The sequence below is a fragment of the Melanerpes formicivorus genome, unplaced genomic scaffold (assembly GCF_026170545.1).
Source record: "Melanerpes formicivorus ecotype bairdi unplaced genomic scaffold, bMelFor1.0.p_v2 SCAF_56, whole genome shotgun sequence".
Taxonomy (NCBI): domain Eukaryota; kingdom Metazoa; phylum Chordata; class Aves; order Piciformes; family Picidae; genus Melanerpes; species Melanerpes formicivorus.
Window position 1 is genome coordinate 567,827 of NW_027142408.1, and position 16,094 is coordinate 583,920.

The 16,094-nt window shown below is 63.4% G+C and overlaps 1 protein-coding gene across 1 annotated transcript in view; it reads left to right on the forward strand.

The window, feature by feature from the left end:
* The window catches only part of LOC137452584 (casein kinase II subunit alpha-like), a 20,267-nt gene continuing 4,173 nt past the window's right edge, over positions 1 to 16,094 (forward strand). The window contains exons 1-9 of the mRNA XM_068161098.1: positions 1 to 170; positions 4,128 to 4,234; positions 8,082 to 8,193; positions 9,301 to 9,402; positions 10,559 to 10,609; positions 13,456 to 13,515; positions 14,052 to 14,135; positions 14,880 to 14,990; positions 15,242 to 15,343. Of these exons, the coding sequence (XP_068017199.1) occupies positions 4,134 to 4,234; positions 8,082 to 8,193; positions 9,301 to 9,402; positions 10,559 to 10,609; positions 13,456 to 13,515; positions 14,052 to 14,135; positions 14,880 to 14,990; positions 15,242 to 15,343 (723 nt within the window). The 5' untranslated portion in view covers positions 1 to 170; positions 4,128 to 4,133. The remainder of the gene's footprint in view (positions 171 to 4,127; positions 4,235 to 8,081; positions 8,194 to 9,300; positions 9,403 to 10,558; positions 10,610 to 13,455; positions 13,516 to 14,051; positions 14,136 to 14,879; positions 14,991 to 15,241; positions 15,344 to 16,094) is intronic.

Below are 16,094 nucleotides of genomic sequence, written 5' to 3' on the forward strand. Positions count from 1 at the left end.
GCCATCTTGTCACCCCCAGCCGAGGGGAGGCCGCGCCCCTCCCCACCGCGCCGGGCCCGGCCTCGGGCAGCCCGGCCCCGGCGCCCCCTGCCCGCCCCTCCTCGCTCCCCGGACATTGCCCCCTCCGGACAGCGGCTCCGGCCCGCCCCAGCCCGGCCCCGGCCCTCCCGGTGAGCGCCCGGGGGGAGGGGAGCCTGCGGGGGGGGAGGGGGCGGGGGGGGAGTGGGGACTGTGAGGGGAGAGCTGAGCGTGGGGCTGGGGCACTGCGGGGCGAGTGTGAGCGGGGGCATTATGGGGGGTGAGCAGGGTCTGTGTGGGGCAGGGGGAGTGCGGGATGTGAGTGTGAGTGTGAGTGTGAGTGCGGGGGGAGTGAGTGTGGGGGGGCTGAGTGTGGGGTGAGGGGGTGGGGGTATGGGTATAGGGCTGTGAGTGTGGCCATGGGGCTGTGAGTGTGGCTGTGGGGCTGGGAGTGTGGCCATGGGGCTGGGAGTGTGGCCGTGGGGCTGTGAGTGTGGCTATGGGGCTGTGAGTGTGGCCATGGGGCTGGGAGTGTGGCTATGGGGCTGGGAGTGTGGCCATGGGGCTGGGAGTGTGGCCGTGGGGCTGTGAGTGTGGCTATGGGGCTGGGAGTGTGGCTATGGGGCTGGGAGTGTGGCCATGGGGCTGGGAGTGTGGCCGTGGGGCTGTGAGTGTGGCCATGGGGCTGTGAGTGTGGCTATGGGGCTCTGAGTGTGGCCATGGGGCTGTGAGTGTGGCTATGGGGCTGGGAGTGTGGCTATGGGGCTGGGAGTGTGGCCATGGGGCTGTGAGTGTGGCCATGGGGCTGTGAGTGTGGCTATGGGGCTGGGAGTGTGGCCATGGGGCTGTGAGTATGGCTATGGGGCTGGGAGTGTGGCTATGGGGCTGTGAGTGTGGCTATGGGGCTGGGAGTGTGGCCATGGGGCTGGGAGTGTGGCTATGGGGCTGTGAGTGTGGGGTGAGTGTGGCTGGGGGGGGCTGAGTGTGGGTGGGGGGTGTGGGTATGGGTATGGGGGTCTGCTGCTGCCCCTCCATGGGGCAGGGTGTGGGGCTGCTGCCCCTCCATGGGGCAGGGGATGGAGCTGCTGCCCCTCCATGGGGCAGGGGGTGGGGCTGCTGCCCCTCCATGGGGCAGGGGATGGGGCTGCTGCCCCTCCATGGGGCAGGGTGTGGGGCTGCTGCCCCTCCGTGGGGCAGGGTGTGGGGCTGCTGCCCCTCCATGGGGCAGGGTGTGGGGCTGCTGCCCCTCCGTGGGGCAGGGTGTGGGGCTGCTGCCCCTCCGTGGGGCAGGGGGTGGGGCTGCCCAACAGAAGATCCCATGGGATGAGGTTTCTCAAGCGGGAGAGAGGTCAGAGCCTGCCCCCAGCTCCATGCCAGCAGCTCCCCATGGGTGGAAGGTCGACACTTGGCCCAAGCTCCCCTCAGGGAGCTGCCTTGGGGTCACATCTGTCAGAGTGGGACAGAGGGGACAGGGTGCCCCAGGATTCCAGCCAGCGTGTCTGGGTGGCTCCCTGAGGAGGAGGATGGTGGTGGCCATGGCCTCACCTGGGAGCCAGCCTCTCAGCCAGGGGCCCAGGACTCCAGTTCTGGCTCCCTGAGGAAGAGGAGGGTGGCGGCCATGGCCTCATCAGCTTCCTGCTGAGGTCCCAGGCCTCCATGTCTAGCTTCCTGAGGGGGTGGTGGTGGTGGCCATGGCCTCACCTGGGCCAGGAGCTGCCCCATTTGCAGTCTGGGGTTGGTTCTGGGGGCTGCCCACCCCCTGCTCCGGGCCTGAGCTCCCCTGGCCCTGCCAGCAGCCCAGGATTAATGAGCTGTGGGATCCAGCCCTGCCCACGGCACTGCCAGCTGCCAGCCTCAGCTTGGCACCATCTGGGCAGCTCCTGCCTGGGAGAGGCTGCTTTAACCCTTCAGGGGGGGTGTTCACAGCGTGCCCCTCACTCCTCCTCACTGCTCCTGGAGCCTCTGAGGCTCTGCAGAGGGACTGAGCTCTCCAGAGGGCACTGCCCAGGCTGGCTGGGTGAGGCCAAAGGGATGAGCTTGGCCCAGGCCAAGAGCCAGGCCCAGCCCCTGGCTCCCACCAAGGCCAAGGCTGGGGGCAGAGGGGCTGGAGAGCTCCTGGGGGATTGGTGACAGCAGCTGGAGAGGAGCCAGAGAGTGCCCAGGGGGGCAAGAAGGCCACCAGCAGCCTGGCCTCAGGCTGGGCAGCAGCAGCAGGGCAGGGATGGTGCCCCTGGGCTGGGGAGGCCACCCCTGGAGTGCTGGGCTCAGCTTTGGGCCCTTAATGCCCAGAAGGACCCTGAGGGGCTGGAGGTGTCCAGAGCAGGGCAGGGGAGCTGGGGAAGGGTCTGGAGCAGAAGGGGAAGGGTCTGGAGAACTTGTGAGGAGCAGCTGAGGGAGCTGGGGCTGAGGAGCCTGCAGCAGAGGAGATTCTGGTCCCAAAACTGAAGGCAGGGAAGATTTTGGTCCCAAGACTGAGTGGAAGGGAGACTCTGGTCTGAACAAATCAGGAAACAAGGATGGGTTTGGTCCCAGAGTGGAAGTGGGGGGAGATTCTGATCCCCACATGCAGAGCAGCCCAGATCTGGGGCCCAGAGTCTTGGGGAGAAGGGGAGGCTTTGTTCCTTGAGCTCCCAGAGTTGAGGGGAGGGGAGATTGGGGTCTGAAAACTCAGAGGGAAAGGGATTTGGGCTCAGACATTCAGAAGTGAGGTCTCTGTCCCCAGAGGGATGGAGGGTTTGGTGCCAAAAGGAAGCAAGAGAGGCTCAGGCCCTGCAATTGGGAGGAAGGGTTTGAGACTCTGGCCCCAAAGGTGCCAGGAGAGAACATTCTGCTCCTAGCATGCAGGGGGATTGAGCTCCCCACAGGCAGGGGCAGGGGGATTGAGCTCCCCACAGGCAGGGGCAGGGGGATTGAGCTCCCCACAGGCAGGGGCAGGGGGATTGTGCTCCCCAGACTCAGGACATGGAAGGTTTGCCCCCAGCAGGGAGAGTTTGCTGCCCCCAGCAGGGAGAGTTTGCTGCCCCCAGCAGGGAGAGTTTGTTGTCCCCAGCAGGGAGAGTTTGTTGCCCCCAGCAGGGAGTTTGCTGCCCCCAGCAGGGAGAGTTTGTTGTCCCCAGCAGGGAGAGTTTGTTGCCCCCAGCAGGGAGTTTGCTGCCCCCAGCAGGGAGAGTTTGTTGTCCCCAGCAGGGAGAGTTTGTTGCCCCCAGCAGGGAGTTTGTTGCCCTCAGCAGGGAGTTTGCTGCCCCCAGCAGGGAGAGTTTGTTGCCCCCAGCAGGGAGTTTGCTGCCCCCAGCAGGGAGAGTTTGTTGTCCCCAGCAGGGAGAGTTTGTTGCCCCCAGCAGGGAGAGTTTGTTGCCCCCAGCAGGGAGTTTGTTGCCCTCAGCAGGGAGTTTGCTGCCCCCAGCAGGGAGTTTGTTGTCCCCAGCAGGGAGTTTGTTGCCCCCAGCAGGGAGTTTGTTGCCCCAGCAGGGAGAGTTTGTTGTCCCCAGCAGGGAGAGTTTGTTGCCCCCAGCAGGGAGTTTGTTGCCCCCAGCAGGGAGAGTTTGTTGCCCCCAGCAGGGAGAGTTTGCTGCCCCCAGCAGGGAGAGTTTGTTGCCCCCAGCAGGGAGAGTTTGCTGCCCCCAGCAGGGAGAGTTTGTTGCCCCCAGCAGGGAGAGTTTGTTGCCCCCAACAGGGAGTTTGCTGCCCCCAGCAGGGAGAGTTTGTTGCCCCCAGCAGGGAGTTTGTTGCCCCCAGCAGGGAGTTTGTTGCCCCCAGCAGGGAGAGTTTGTTGCCCCCAACAGGGAGTTTGTTGCCCCCAGCAGGGAGAGTTTGTTGCCCCCAACAGGGAGTTTGCTGCCCCCAGCAGGGAGAGTTTGTTGCCCCCAGCAGGGAGAGTTTGTTGCCCCCAGTAGGGAGTTTGTTGCCCCCAGCAGGGAGTTTGTTGCCCCCAGCAGGGAGTTTGCTGCCCCAGGGCTGAGCCTTCGCCGAGCCGCGCTGCGAGGGGAGCAGAGAGCCTGGGAGCCCCGCGGCAGCCTGCCCTCCCCTCCTGCTCCCTGGCAGGCGCTGTGAGCTGCCCCTGCAGCCCCCCCTGCCCCCCCTGAGCCCTGCTGGCCCTGCTTGCCTTGCAGGGCAGGATGGCAGGGCCGGTGCCGAGCCGGGCCAGGGTCTACGCCGAGGTCAACACGCAGCGGCCGCGCGAGTACTGGGACTACGAGTCGCACGTCGTGGAGTGGGGGTGAGCCTGGGGGCTGCAGGCCTCCTCCCTGCCCCGGGGGGCTCCTGGAGCCTCTGTCCTGAGCCCCAGCCAGGGGCTGGGAGGGGCTGCTGGGCCCGGGGAGCTGGAAGTGGCAGCGCCCGGGGGGGTGCTCGGGGCGGGGGGTGGCGGCGGGGCCGGGCTGGAGGCGCAGAGGGGACCTGAGCAGGGCTGGGTCCTGACCTCTGCTGTGCTGGGGGAGAGAGGAGGACCTGGGTCCTCCCTTGTCAGGCTGGAGGGCTTCTCACTGAGGGCTTCTCCCTTGCTGAGGGCTTCTCCTTCTTTCCCACTGGCATTCTCTTCCTCCCTGAGGGCATCTCCCTCCTCCGAGCTCCTTCCTGGAGCATTCTCCCTGCGGCCTTCTCCCACCCCACAGGCAGCTGCTTCCCAAGGGCATGCTCCTTCCCATCCCCATCCCCCCCTGCCAGGGACAGCAGCTGATTTGCTCTTCAATTGGCAGTGACATTGATCAAAAGTCCTCTCAAGTGGATCCAGAGAGATCCACATGGATCCCAATGGATCCCAATCCAGCTTCTTCCTGAGGCTGGGCCCCCAGGTGGCTGCTCCAGCCCTGCCAGCACCAGATTAGGAGCCCAGCCCTGCCCAGAGCCCAGCTCCTGCCACCAGTGACCTAGAAAGGAAAAGCTCCTCATCCCCCCCAGCCCCCACAGCAGCAGCAGAGCTGCTGCCTGGCTCTGGGATGGAGACTCCATGGCCCTCAATCCCCCACTCCCAGCCTGCAGGGGTGTGCAGGGAGCTCAGGAGCTCACCCAGGGCAGCCCCTTGCTCCAGCAGGGGCACCCCCAGCAGGTGCCCAGGATCCCCATGCCCAGCTGCCTTTGCAAGCTCTCCACACAGGGAGACTCCACAACCTCTCTGGGCAGCCTGCTCCAGGGCTCAGAAGCCTCCAAGCCAAGAGGTTGCTCCTGAGGGAACCTCCTGGCTTCCACTTTGTGCCTGCTGCCCCTTGGCCTGGCCCTGGCCACCACTGGCAAGAGTCTGGCCCCAGCCTCTTGTCCCCCAGCCTGCAGATGCTGAGAAGATTCCCTCTGAGTCTTCTCCTGCCCAGGCTCAGCAGCCCCAGGTCCCTCACTCTTCCCTCCTCAGAGTCTTCTCAGCAGCTTCCCAGCCTGCAGTGGCCTCTGTGCAGCAGTTGCCAGTCTGTGAGCTGGAGAGCCCAGCCCTGGCCCCAGTTGTGCAGCTGTGTGCTGAGCAGGGCAGAGCAGAGGGGCAGGAGAACCTCCCTTGTCCTGCTGGCCACACTCTGCTGCATGTCCCCAGGGGAGCCTTGGCCTTCTTGGCCACCTTGCTGGCTGATGGGGACCTTGTTCCCCCCCAGCACTCCCAGTTCCTTCCCAGCAGCTCCCCCTCTCCTCAGGACTGAGCCAAGGGGCTGTTGTACCCTCCCCCTGCCCTGGCTGAAGCTCAGGAGGTTTCTCTGCCCACCTCCAGCCTGGGCAGCTCTGGCTGGGTGGCACAGAGCCTGCAGGGTGTCAGCACTGCTGCCAGTTCAGGCCAGCAGCAGCCTGGCTGGGAGCCCCCAGTGTGCCTTTGCTGGGAGGGGCTGCCCAGGACTGGATGCAGCCAGCACTAACCCTGGGCAGCACCACAGGCTGCAGGCTTCCAACCAGCCCCTGCCCTGCAGGTCACAACTCATCCTTCACCCCATCCTCCACCCACCTCCCCATCTCCCATGGGTTTTCCTCCTGGGATCATCCCTGAAGCCCACAGTTTCCTTCTCCCCCCACCTCCATCTCCTGGGGGGATGCATCCTCCCCACCGGCACCACCAGGGGCTGCCCCCTCCCTCTCTGCTGCCCTCTCCCTCTGTGCTGCCCTCCCCCTCTCTGCTGCCCTCTCCCTCTGTGCTGCCCTCCCCCTCTCTGCTGCCCTCTCCCTCTGTGCTGCCCTCCCCCTCTCTGCTGCCCTCTCCCTCTGTGCTGCCCTCCCCCTCTCTGCTGCCCCCTCCCTCTCTGCTGCCCTCTCCCTCTCTGCTGCCCTCTCCCTCTGTGCTGCCCTCCCCCTCTCTGCTGCCCTCTCCCTCTGTGCTGCCCTCTCCCTCTCTGCTGCCCTCTCCCTCTGTGCTGCCCTCTCCCTCTCTGCTGCCCTCTCCCTCTGTGCTGCCCTCTCCCTCTCTGCTGCCCTCTCCCTCTGTGCTGCCCTCTCCCTCTCTGCTGCCCTCTCCCTCTGTGCTGCCCTCTCCCTCTCTGCTGCCCTCTCCCTCTGTGCTGCCCTCTCCCTCTCTGCTGCCATCTCCCTCTGTGCTCCGCTCTCCCTCTCTGCTCCTCTCTCCCTCTCTGCTGCCCTCTCCCTCTCTGCTGCTCTCTCCCTCTCTGCTGCCCTCTCCCTCTCTGCTGCCCTCTCCCTCTCTGCTTCTCTCTCCCTCTCTGCTGCCCTCTCCCTCTCTGCTGCTCTCTCCCTCTCTGCTCCTCTCTCCCTCTCTGCTCCTCTCCCCCTCTCTGCTCCTCTCTCCCTCTCTGCTGCTCTCTCCCTCTCTGCTCCTCTCTCCCTCTCTGCTGCCCTCTCCCTCTCTGCTGCCCTCTCCCTCTCTGCTTCTCTCTCCCTCTCTGCTGCCCTCTCCCTCTCTGCTCCTCTCCCCCTCTCTGCTCCTCTCCCCCTCTCTGCTCCTCTCTCCCTCTCTGCTGCTCTCTCCCTCTCTGCTGCCCTCTCCCTCTCTGCTGCCCTCTCCCTCTCTGCTGCCCTCTCCCTCTCTGCTGCCCTCTCCCTCTCTGCTTCTCTCTCCCTCTCTGCTGCCCTCTCCCTCTCTGCTCCTCTCTCCCTCTCTGCTCCTCTCTCCCTCTCTGCTCCTCTCTCCCTCTCTGCTCCGCTCTCCCTCTCTGCTCCACTCTCCCTCTCTGCTCCCCTCCTCATCTCCAGCCCAGCGCTGGAGGACCAGAGCCACCTGCTGTGCCCCCAGCTTGACCTCTCCCTCTCCTCCTGGAGGTGCTGATGAGTCACCTCCTGTCTTATCTCTGTTAATTAGCAATTAGGGAAGTCAACCTTTCCAGCTCTTCCTCCTCCTCACTCCGCATGCATCAAATCCTCCCCTCGGGGCAGCTCCTTCTGCTCTGCTCTTTGGTCTCCTCTGCTGCCTTTGGTTGGACCTCAGTGCTGGCAGATCCACCAAGGTTTTGTGGGTGAGAGCTGCCTCATGCCCTGCTGGTGGTGTGGAGCCATCAGCTGCCTCGGGTTGGAGGCTCCTTAAAGGTCTCTTTGATCTCCTCAGCTGTGGTCTGGGTGAGAGGGATGGAGGCAGCCCCAGGCACCTTGGGGAGGACATTAAGCAGGGTGGAGATGATGTAGAGATGGAGAGCTGCTGCAGGCTCTCCAGAGAGGTCTGGGGCTCTCCAGATGGATCTGGCCAGGCTGGCTGGGTGAGGCCAGTGGGGTGAGGTTGACTAAGGCCAAGTGCTGGCTCCTGCCCTTGGGTCACGCCAAGGCCAGGGAAGCGCCAGGGAAGGGGCTGGAAAGTCCCTGGGGGGAAAGACCCTGAGGGGCTGGAAGTGTCCAGAGAAGGGCAAGGGAGCTGGGGAAGGGTCTGGAGAACTTGTGAGGAGCAGCTGAGGGAGCTGGGGGTGTGGAGCCTGCAGCAGAGCAGGCTGAGGGGAGACCTTGCGGCTCTCTGCAAGCCCCTGAGAGGAGGCTGCAGCCAGCCGGGGGAGCAGTCATGGGCTGCTTGGTTTTCATGCCCCTTGGTGGTGATGATAGCAACCTCTAGGCTCTGACCTACAGGCCTTGACCCTTCCTGTTTCCTTCAGTTGTCTCTAAGTGGTCCATCTTGAGCTTGGTCCAACCTCCTCACCTCCTGATGTCTCTTCTGCCTCCACCAGCAACCAGGATGACTACCAGCTGGTGAGGAAGCTGGGCCGGGGCAAGTACAGCGAGGTCTTTGAAGCCATCAACATCACCAACAACGAGAAGGTGGTGGTCAAAATCCTCAAGGTAGGAGCTGCCTGCTCTCTGTCCTCTGCTCCTGCATCTTCACCAGGAGGCTTCTGCAGCCTTGGCCCTGGGCAGTGCTGGAGCCCCCAGCCCTGCAGGGCTCTCCAAGCTGTGGCGCCGAGGGCCATGGTGTGGTGGTGCCAAGGGCCATGGTGTGGTGGTGCCAAGGGCCGTGGTGTGGTGGTGCCAAGGGCCGTGGTGTGGTGGTGCCCTGGCAGTGCTGGTCCCTGGTTGGACTCCAGGAGCTGGGAGGCCTCTTCCAGCCCAGCCCATCCCATCCCATGCTAACTGCCCCTGCCCATTCCCCTTTCCCCTTCATGCTTCTGCCCCTTCACTCTTCCCCTTGCCTTTTCCCAACTCCTTTGGCATTCCCTATCCCATTTCCTGCTCCCCTGCCCCTTCACCCTTCACTGCTTTCCCCTTCCCTTATTCCCCCCTTCCTTCCCCTTTCCCCAGATTTCCCCTCCCCCATTCCCCATCCCCTCCTCCCTTCTTTCCCTCTTCCACTTCCCTCTCCCCCTGCCCCTTTCCCATTTGCCTTCTCTTTCCCACTTCCCTATTTTCCATTCCTCTTCCCAGTTCCCCATCCCCTTCCCACTTCCTCCCCTGTTCCCCTTCCCCAGCTCCTTCCTTCTCTCCAGCCCCTTTCCTCTTTCCCTTCCCAGTTCCCCATTCTCAGTTCCTCTTCCTTCACTGTTTCCATTCCCCTCCCCAATTTCCTAGCCTCTTCCTCCTTTCCTTCCCACTTCCCCCATCCCCTTCTCCATTCCCCTTTTCAGTTATCTGGCCCCTTCCTCCCCTCTCCCCCATCCCCTTCCTCCCCTCTCCCCCATCCCCTTCCTCCCCTCTCCCCCCATCCCCTTCCTCCCCTCTCCCCCATCCCCTTCCTCCCCTCTCCCCCATCCCCTTCCTCCCCTCTCCCCCATCCCCTTCCTCCCCTCTCCCCCCATCCCCTTCCTCCCCTCTCCCCCATCCCCTTCCTCCCCTCTCCCCCCATCCCCTTCCTCCCCTCTCCCCCATCCCCTCCCTCCCCTCTCTCCCTCTCCCTCCCCTCTCCCCCCCAGCCCTCTCCCCCCCTCCCCGCTCTGACCCGCCTGCCGCCCGCAGCCGGTGAAGAAGAAGAAGATCAAGAGGGAGATCAAGATCCTGGAGAACCTGCGGGGGGGCCCCAACATCATCAGCCTGCTGGACATCGTCAAGGACCCTGTGGTGAGCAGCCCAGCCCCCCCCAGCCCCTGCTCACCCCCAGCCCCTGCTCACCCCCAGCCTCTGCCCACCCCCAGCCTCTGCCCCACCCCCCCCACCCAGCCTCTGCCCTCCAGGCTGCTCAGCCTGCCCCTGCCTGCTGAGGCACCCCCAGGCACGGCGAGGCTGGGGGGGAGCGTGGCAGGAGAGCAGGAGATGGCCCTGCTGGCCCTGCTGCCCCTACTGCTGCTGCCCCTACTGCTGCTGGCCCTGCTGCTGCCCCTGCTGGCCCTGCTGCTGGCCCTGCTGCTGGCCCTGCTGCTCCCAGCCTCTGGGCTTGCTGCTCTCTGCTCCTGAGAGGGATGCTTGGCTTCCAGGGGGTCATGGAAAGGCTCCAGAAGCTGACAGGGAGGTTCCAGAGGGTCATAGTGAGGTTCTGCAGGTCAGAGTGGTGTTCTTAGAGTCATGAGGGAGTCCTGAGGGTCATGATGAGGTCCCAGAGGGTCATGATGTGGTTCTGAGGGGAGGGTTCCAGAGGGAAATGATGATGAGGTTCCAGAAGAAGGTTCCAGGGGGTCCTGAGGAAGTTCTGAGAGTCCTGGTGAGCTGCTGAGAGCCACAGGGGGCTGCCAGAGGCTGCTGGTGAGCTGCTGAGAGCCACAGGGGGCTGCCAGAGGCTGCTGGTGAGCTGCTGAGAGCCACAGGGGGCTGCCAGAGGCTGCTGGTGAGCTGCTGAGAGCCACAGGGGGCTGTCAGAGGCTGCTGGTGAGCTGCTGAGAGCCACAGGGGGCTGCCAGAGGCTGCTGGTGAGCTGCTGAGAGCCACAGGGGGCTGCCAGAGGCTGCTGGTGAGCTGCTGAGAGCCACAGGGGGCTGCCAGAGGCTGCTGGTGAGCTGCTGAGGGCCACAGGGGGCTGCCAGAGGCTGCTGGTGAGCTGCTGAGAGCCACAGGGGGCTGCCAGAGGCTGCTGGTGAGCTGCTGAGAGCCACGATGCTGTCACTGGTGGGCTGCCCCTGTCACCCCTCCTTGACCCTGCTCCTCCCCCAGCCTTGCCAGCCCCATGAAGCACCTGGGGGTGGCCATGGCCAACCCACCACCAGCTCAGGCCCCAAGGAGGGTCCTGAAGAGTCCAAACCTCTCTTTGTTTCCCTCCTGCCTGCCCTCCCCGTGCCGCCGCCAGTCCCGCACGCCCGCCCTGGTCTTCGAGCACGTCAACAACACCGACTTCAAGGTGGGTCAGCTCCTGAGGGACAGCCTGGGGAGGCTCCAGGGTTGGGAAATCAAATCCTCCAGGGGTTTGACACCGTCCCCCCACAGCAAGCTCCTGGCCAAGCTGTCAGCCCCTGGCTGGGACAGCAGCTCTCTGAGCTGGGTGAGGAACTGAGCCCAGGGAGTGGTGGGGAATGGTGCCACAGCCAGCTGGCAGCCAGGCACCAGTGGTGTGCCCCAGGGAGCAGTGCTGGGCCCTGTGCTCTTTAACATCTTCATTGATGATCTGGATGAGGGCATTGAGTCCATCAGCAGTGCAGATGGCACCAAGCTGGGGGCAGGAGTTGATCTGCTGGAGGGTAGAGAGGCTCTGCAGAGGGACCTGGCCAGGCTGGACAGATGGGCAGAGGCCAAGGGCAGGAGATTGAACACATCCAAGTGCCAGGTTCTGCACATTGGCCACAGCAACCCCAGGCAGTGCTACAGGCTGGGGTCAGAGTGGCTGAGAGCAGCCAGGCAGAGAGGGACCTGGGGGTGCTGGTTGATGGTAGGCTGAACATGAGCCTGCAGTGTGCCCAGGCAGCCAGGAGGGCCAATGGCATCCTGGCCTGCATCAGGAACAGTGTGGCCAGCAGGAGCAGGGAGGTCATTCTGCCCCTGGACACTGCACTGGTTAGGCCACACCTTGAGTCCTGTGTCCAGTTCTGGGCCCCTCAGGTTAGGAAGGAGGTTGACTTGCTGGAAGGTGTCCAGAGAAGGACAACAAAGCTGGGGAGGGGCTTGGAGCACAGCCCTGTGAGGAGAGGCTGAGGGAGCTGGGGTTGCTTAGCCTGGAGAGGAGGAGGCTCAGGGGAGACCTTCTTGCTCTCTACAACTACCTGAAGGGAGGTTGCAGCCAGGCAGAGGTTGGTCTCTTCTCCCAGGCAGCCAGCACCAGAACAAGAGGACACAGTCTCAGGCTGTGCCAGGGGAGGTTTAGGCTGGAGGTTAGGAGGAAGTTCTACACAGAGAGAGAGATTGCCCATTGGAATGGGCTGCCTGGGGAGGTGGTGGAGTCACCATCACTGGAGGGGTTCAGGAGGAGACTTGATGGGGTGCTTGGTGCCATGGGGTAGTTGATTAGGTGGTGTTGAATGACAGGTTGGACTTGATCTTGAAGGTCTCTTCCAACCTAGTCTATCCTATCCTATCCTATCCTATCCTATCCTATCCTATCCTATCCTATCCTATCCTATCCTATCCTATCCTATCCTATCCTATCCTATCCTATCCTATCCTATCCTATTCTTGGAGCTCCCTGGGGTAGGCACACTGAGGCCCTCTAAAGCTTGGCTGGGAGCTCCAGTTCCATCCTGTGACGCTGTGGAGGGCAAACTCAGGCTCCAAAGCTGCTCCTGGTCGAGTTGGTCTCCCTGGGCCGAAGTTGTGGCTCCCAAAGGTCCACCCCCTGCCCTCTGCTGGTGGCCAGGGCCTCCTTCAGCACCTCCAAGGAGAAACTTCTGCCCTGGGCAGCCTGCTCTCAGGGTGTCCCTGCTGGAGTAGGGAGGAGTTGGGCAAGGGTTGGGAAACCAAAGCCTCCAGGCCCTGGATCTCAGGGTGGTGCTTGGAGGTGCCTGGGGGAGGCAGAGGGAGGGCTGAGCACCCTCTGAAGGCTGGGGGGGGAGGTTGGATGGAAGGCTCAGCTCCACCCTGTGATGTTCTGGTGGAGAAATGTGAGCTGCAGAGCTGCTCCTAGTTGGGTTGGTCCTTCTGGGTTCAAGCTGTGTCCTTCAGAGGCCTATCCCATGCCTAGTTCTGGGGGCTGGGCTCCTCTGGGCACTCAGCAGGGTCCATCAGGAGCCAGCCCTCAGCATGGAAGGTTGGAGCAGGCTGCCCAGGGGGGCTGTGGAGTCTCCTTGTCTGGAGGAGCTCCAAACCCCATTGGACACTCTGGCCCTGGACAGCCCATTCCCCACCTTCAGGAGGGCTCAGGGGCTGTCCCCAGGTCCCTCTGGCCTGTGGCCTTCCCAAGCTTTGCAACCAGCTGTTGGCCAACCTGTCTGAAACTGGAGCGTGGGCTGGGGGGAGGAGGGTGCTGGAACTGACCTTTGGGTGTTGGTCAACCAGCAGCTGCTGCTCAGGTGGCTGCATTCTCCTGACCCCACCACTTCTTGCACCATCAGCCCCTGACCTGACCCTTTCCCCACCCAGTCCTTCTCCCCAGGCCTCACCCTGGGCAGCTCCTGGGCATTCTTCTGCTCTCTGGGCTTTGAGGACCTCAGGGTGGGGAAACAAAATCCTCCAAGCCCTGCAGCTCAGGAGGGGGCTTGGAGCTCCATGGGGTGGACTCAGGGAGGTCCTAAGCACCTCCTGAAGGTTGGTTTGGTTGGCTGGAAGGTGCAGCTCCATCTTGTGATGGTCTTGTGGAGCAATGTGGGCTGCAGAGCTGCTCCTGGGTTGGAGGTGAGGCTCTCAGAGGTCCACCCCATGCCCTGGGCAGCTGTCCAGGGCCTCGAGCACCCCAAGGACAGACTTCTTCCCTGGGCAACCTGCTGGAGCAAGGGGTTGGACTAGATTTGGGACACCAAATCCTTCAGCTCCTGGATCTCAGGAGGGGCCTTGGAGCTCCATGGGTGGCCCCAGGGAGGTGCCAGGCAGCTTCTGGGGGCTGGCTGGTGGCTTGGGTGGAAGCTGCAGCTCCCTCTTACGCTCCTCCGGTGGCGAAACGCAGGCTACAGAGCTGCTCCAGCCCGAGCTGGTCCCTCTGGGCTTCAAGGGATGGCCATCCCATGGCCCATGGTGGTGGCTGGGTGCCTCCAGCAGGCAGGCAGAAGCTGTGGGGGCTCAGGGCTGCTGTGTTTGGGTGACCTCTCCTCCCCATCCCCGCAGCAACTCTACCAGACGCTCTCCGACTTCGACATCCGCTTCTACATGTACGAAATCCTGAAGGTGAGCAGTGGCCCCTCCTCACTCCCACCCCAGATCCCAGCCCTCTGCTCAGCCTGCACCCCTCAGGGGGCTCCAGCAGTGAGGAGGAGGTGGAGTGCAGCCTGTTGGGCTGCTCAGCCTTTCCCTGGACGCTCGCCCGGCTGTGTGGGAGGGGATCGAAGAGGCTTCCAGGGCTGAGGGGGAGGTGGCCTTGAGGAGAAGAATCAGCCAGGACTGATCTCCACCAGCAGACCAGGAGCTGGGGATGGTCACAGGCTACTGGGGGGGCCACAAGGGGCTGCTTGGGGCTCTCCAAGGAGTTTGAGGGTGGGAAACCCTCTCTGAGATCCTTGAATTCCTCTCCCAGATCCCGGAGGCCTGAGCCCTTCTCCCAGGGAACCCAGAGCAGCTCCTGGATCTGGCCCTTGGCACTGGGATCCCAGAGCAGCTCCTGGGTCTGGCCCTTGGCACTGGGATCCCAGAGCAGCTCCTGGATCTCTCCCTGAGCCCTGGATCTCCACCTGATCCCTGTCCCCACCGTGTCCCCTGTCCCACAGGCCCTGGATTACTGCCACAGCATGGGGGTGATGCACCGGGACGTCAAACCACACAACGTCATGATCGACCACGAGCACAGGAAGGTACCTCCAGCGCCCCCCACAGCCCCCCACATCCCCCCAGCCCCCCACATCCACCTCCCTGGCCAAAGGGCAATGGAGTCATGGCATGCTTGAGCTTGGAGGAGATCTGTGAGCTCCTGGAGTCCAACCACTCACCCAGCACTGCCAGGGCACCACCAACCCACAGCCCTCAGCACCACAGCTCCATGGCTTGGAAGCCCCTCCAGGGCTGGGGACTCCACCACTGCCCTGGGCAGCCTGGGCCAGCCCTGGACAGCCCTTTCAGTGAGGATATTCCTCTTCATGTCCAGCCTTGGTCTTCCCAGGACAGCCTGAGGCCTATTCCTCTTGACCCAACACTTGGAAGAAGGCCCCAGACCCTCACCCCAGCCTCTTAGGGAGCTGCAGAGAGCCATCAGGTCTCCCCTCAGCCTCCTTTGCTCCAGGCTCCACAACCCTGTGTCCCTCAGCTGCTCCTCACAAGCTCTCCAGACCCTTCTCCTCCTTCTCCACCCCCAAGAGGTTCCTGTCACCACTTCCTGACCCTGTTGTGCCCAAGAGCTGTGGTGTCACCTCCCAGGGCATCTCCTGTCCCCCACTCCTTGCCCCTGGCGTCCCAACCGGCCCCGATTCCATTCAGCTCAGCTGGAGGAGGCCAAGAGGGAGCAAGCTGCTGGTTGCTAAGAGCCAGTGGGAGAGGTGGTGGGGCTGGGGTGGGTGGGTGGTGGCAGGTCCTTGTCACCTGTGTCCTCTCTGGCCCTCTAGCTGCGCTTGATCGACTGGGGGCTGGCAGAGTTCTACCACCCCGGGCAGGAGTACAACGTCCGCGTGGCCTCGCGCTACTTCAAGGGGCCAGAGCTCCTGGTGGATTACCAGGTACAGCCCACAACCTCCCAGCCCCAGCACCCTCAGGTGGGTGGGAGGGACACAAACTGGTGGTCCTACCACCGTGGAAGGGTTGGAAGAACATCTGCAACAGCATGCTTGGCCCACCCAAGGTGACAAGCCTAGAGCGTGGAGCTGCTGGTAGTAGCTCCCTGCTCACTGGGGAAGGGCCTTGGGGCCTCTTCTCTCCTCCCCACCACACCTCAGAGCTCCATGGACTTCTTTCCTCCCTCCTTCTCCAGATGTATGACTACAGCTTGGACATGTGGAGTCTGGGCTGCATGTTGGCCAGCATGATCTTCAGGAAAGAGCCCTTCTTCCATGGCCATGACAACTATGACCAAGTGAGCTCCAAGGGCCTGCAGAAACCCCCTCAGACCCTCTCCTGCCCCTTCCCACCATCACCTCCTTGTCTTGTAGGCCCCCTCCCCCTTTTGGGGTCTCATCCCCATCATCTTCCCCCTTTAGGTCCCCTCTCTCCACCCTCTTCCCATTTTGGGTCTCCATCCCATTCCAATTGTGGGAGCTCATCTCCATCCTCTGCTCATTTGGGGTCTCCTCTGTGTGCCCCCTTCCCATTTTGGCTCTTATGCCTCCATTCCACCCCTACTTGGGGTCTCATCTCCATCCTCTCCCCACTTTGGGTGTCCTCTCCCCATCCCATCCCAACTTTGGGGGCCTCATTTCCATCCTCTCCCCATTTTGGGTCTTCTCTCTCTCCATGTCCTTCCCACTTCAGGGTTCTCCCCTCCATCCCTCCTCCAAACCAGAGGGTGTGGGTTTTGGTCCTGGCTGCTGTTTCCCAGTCCTGTAGCTCCCATGAGCTCCTCTGGTGTGCACAGATGTCCCCAGTGGGTCCCCAAACCCCACCTCAGGCCCTGAAGCCCCACCAGGGCTCTGCTAACCCCACCTCAGGCCCTGAAGCCCCACCAGGGCTCTGCTAACCCCACCTCAGGCCCTGAAGCCCCACCAGGGCTCTCTCCAAACCCCACCTCAGGCCCTGAAGCCTCACCAGGGCTTTCTCCAAACCCCACCTCAGGCCCTAAAGCCCCACCAGGGCTCTGCAGACCCCACCTCAGGCCCTGAAGCCCCCAC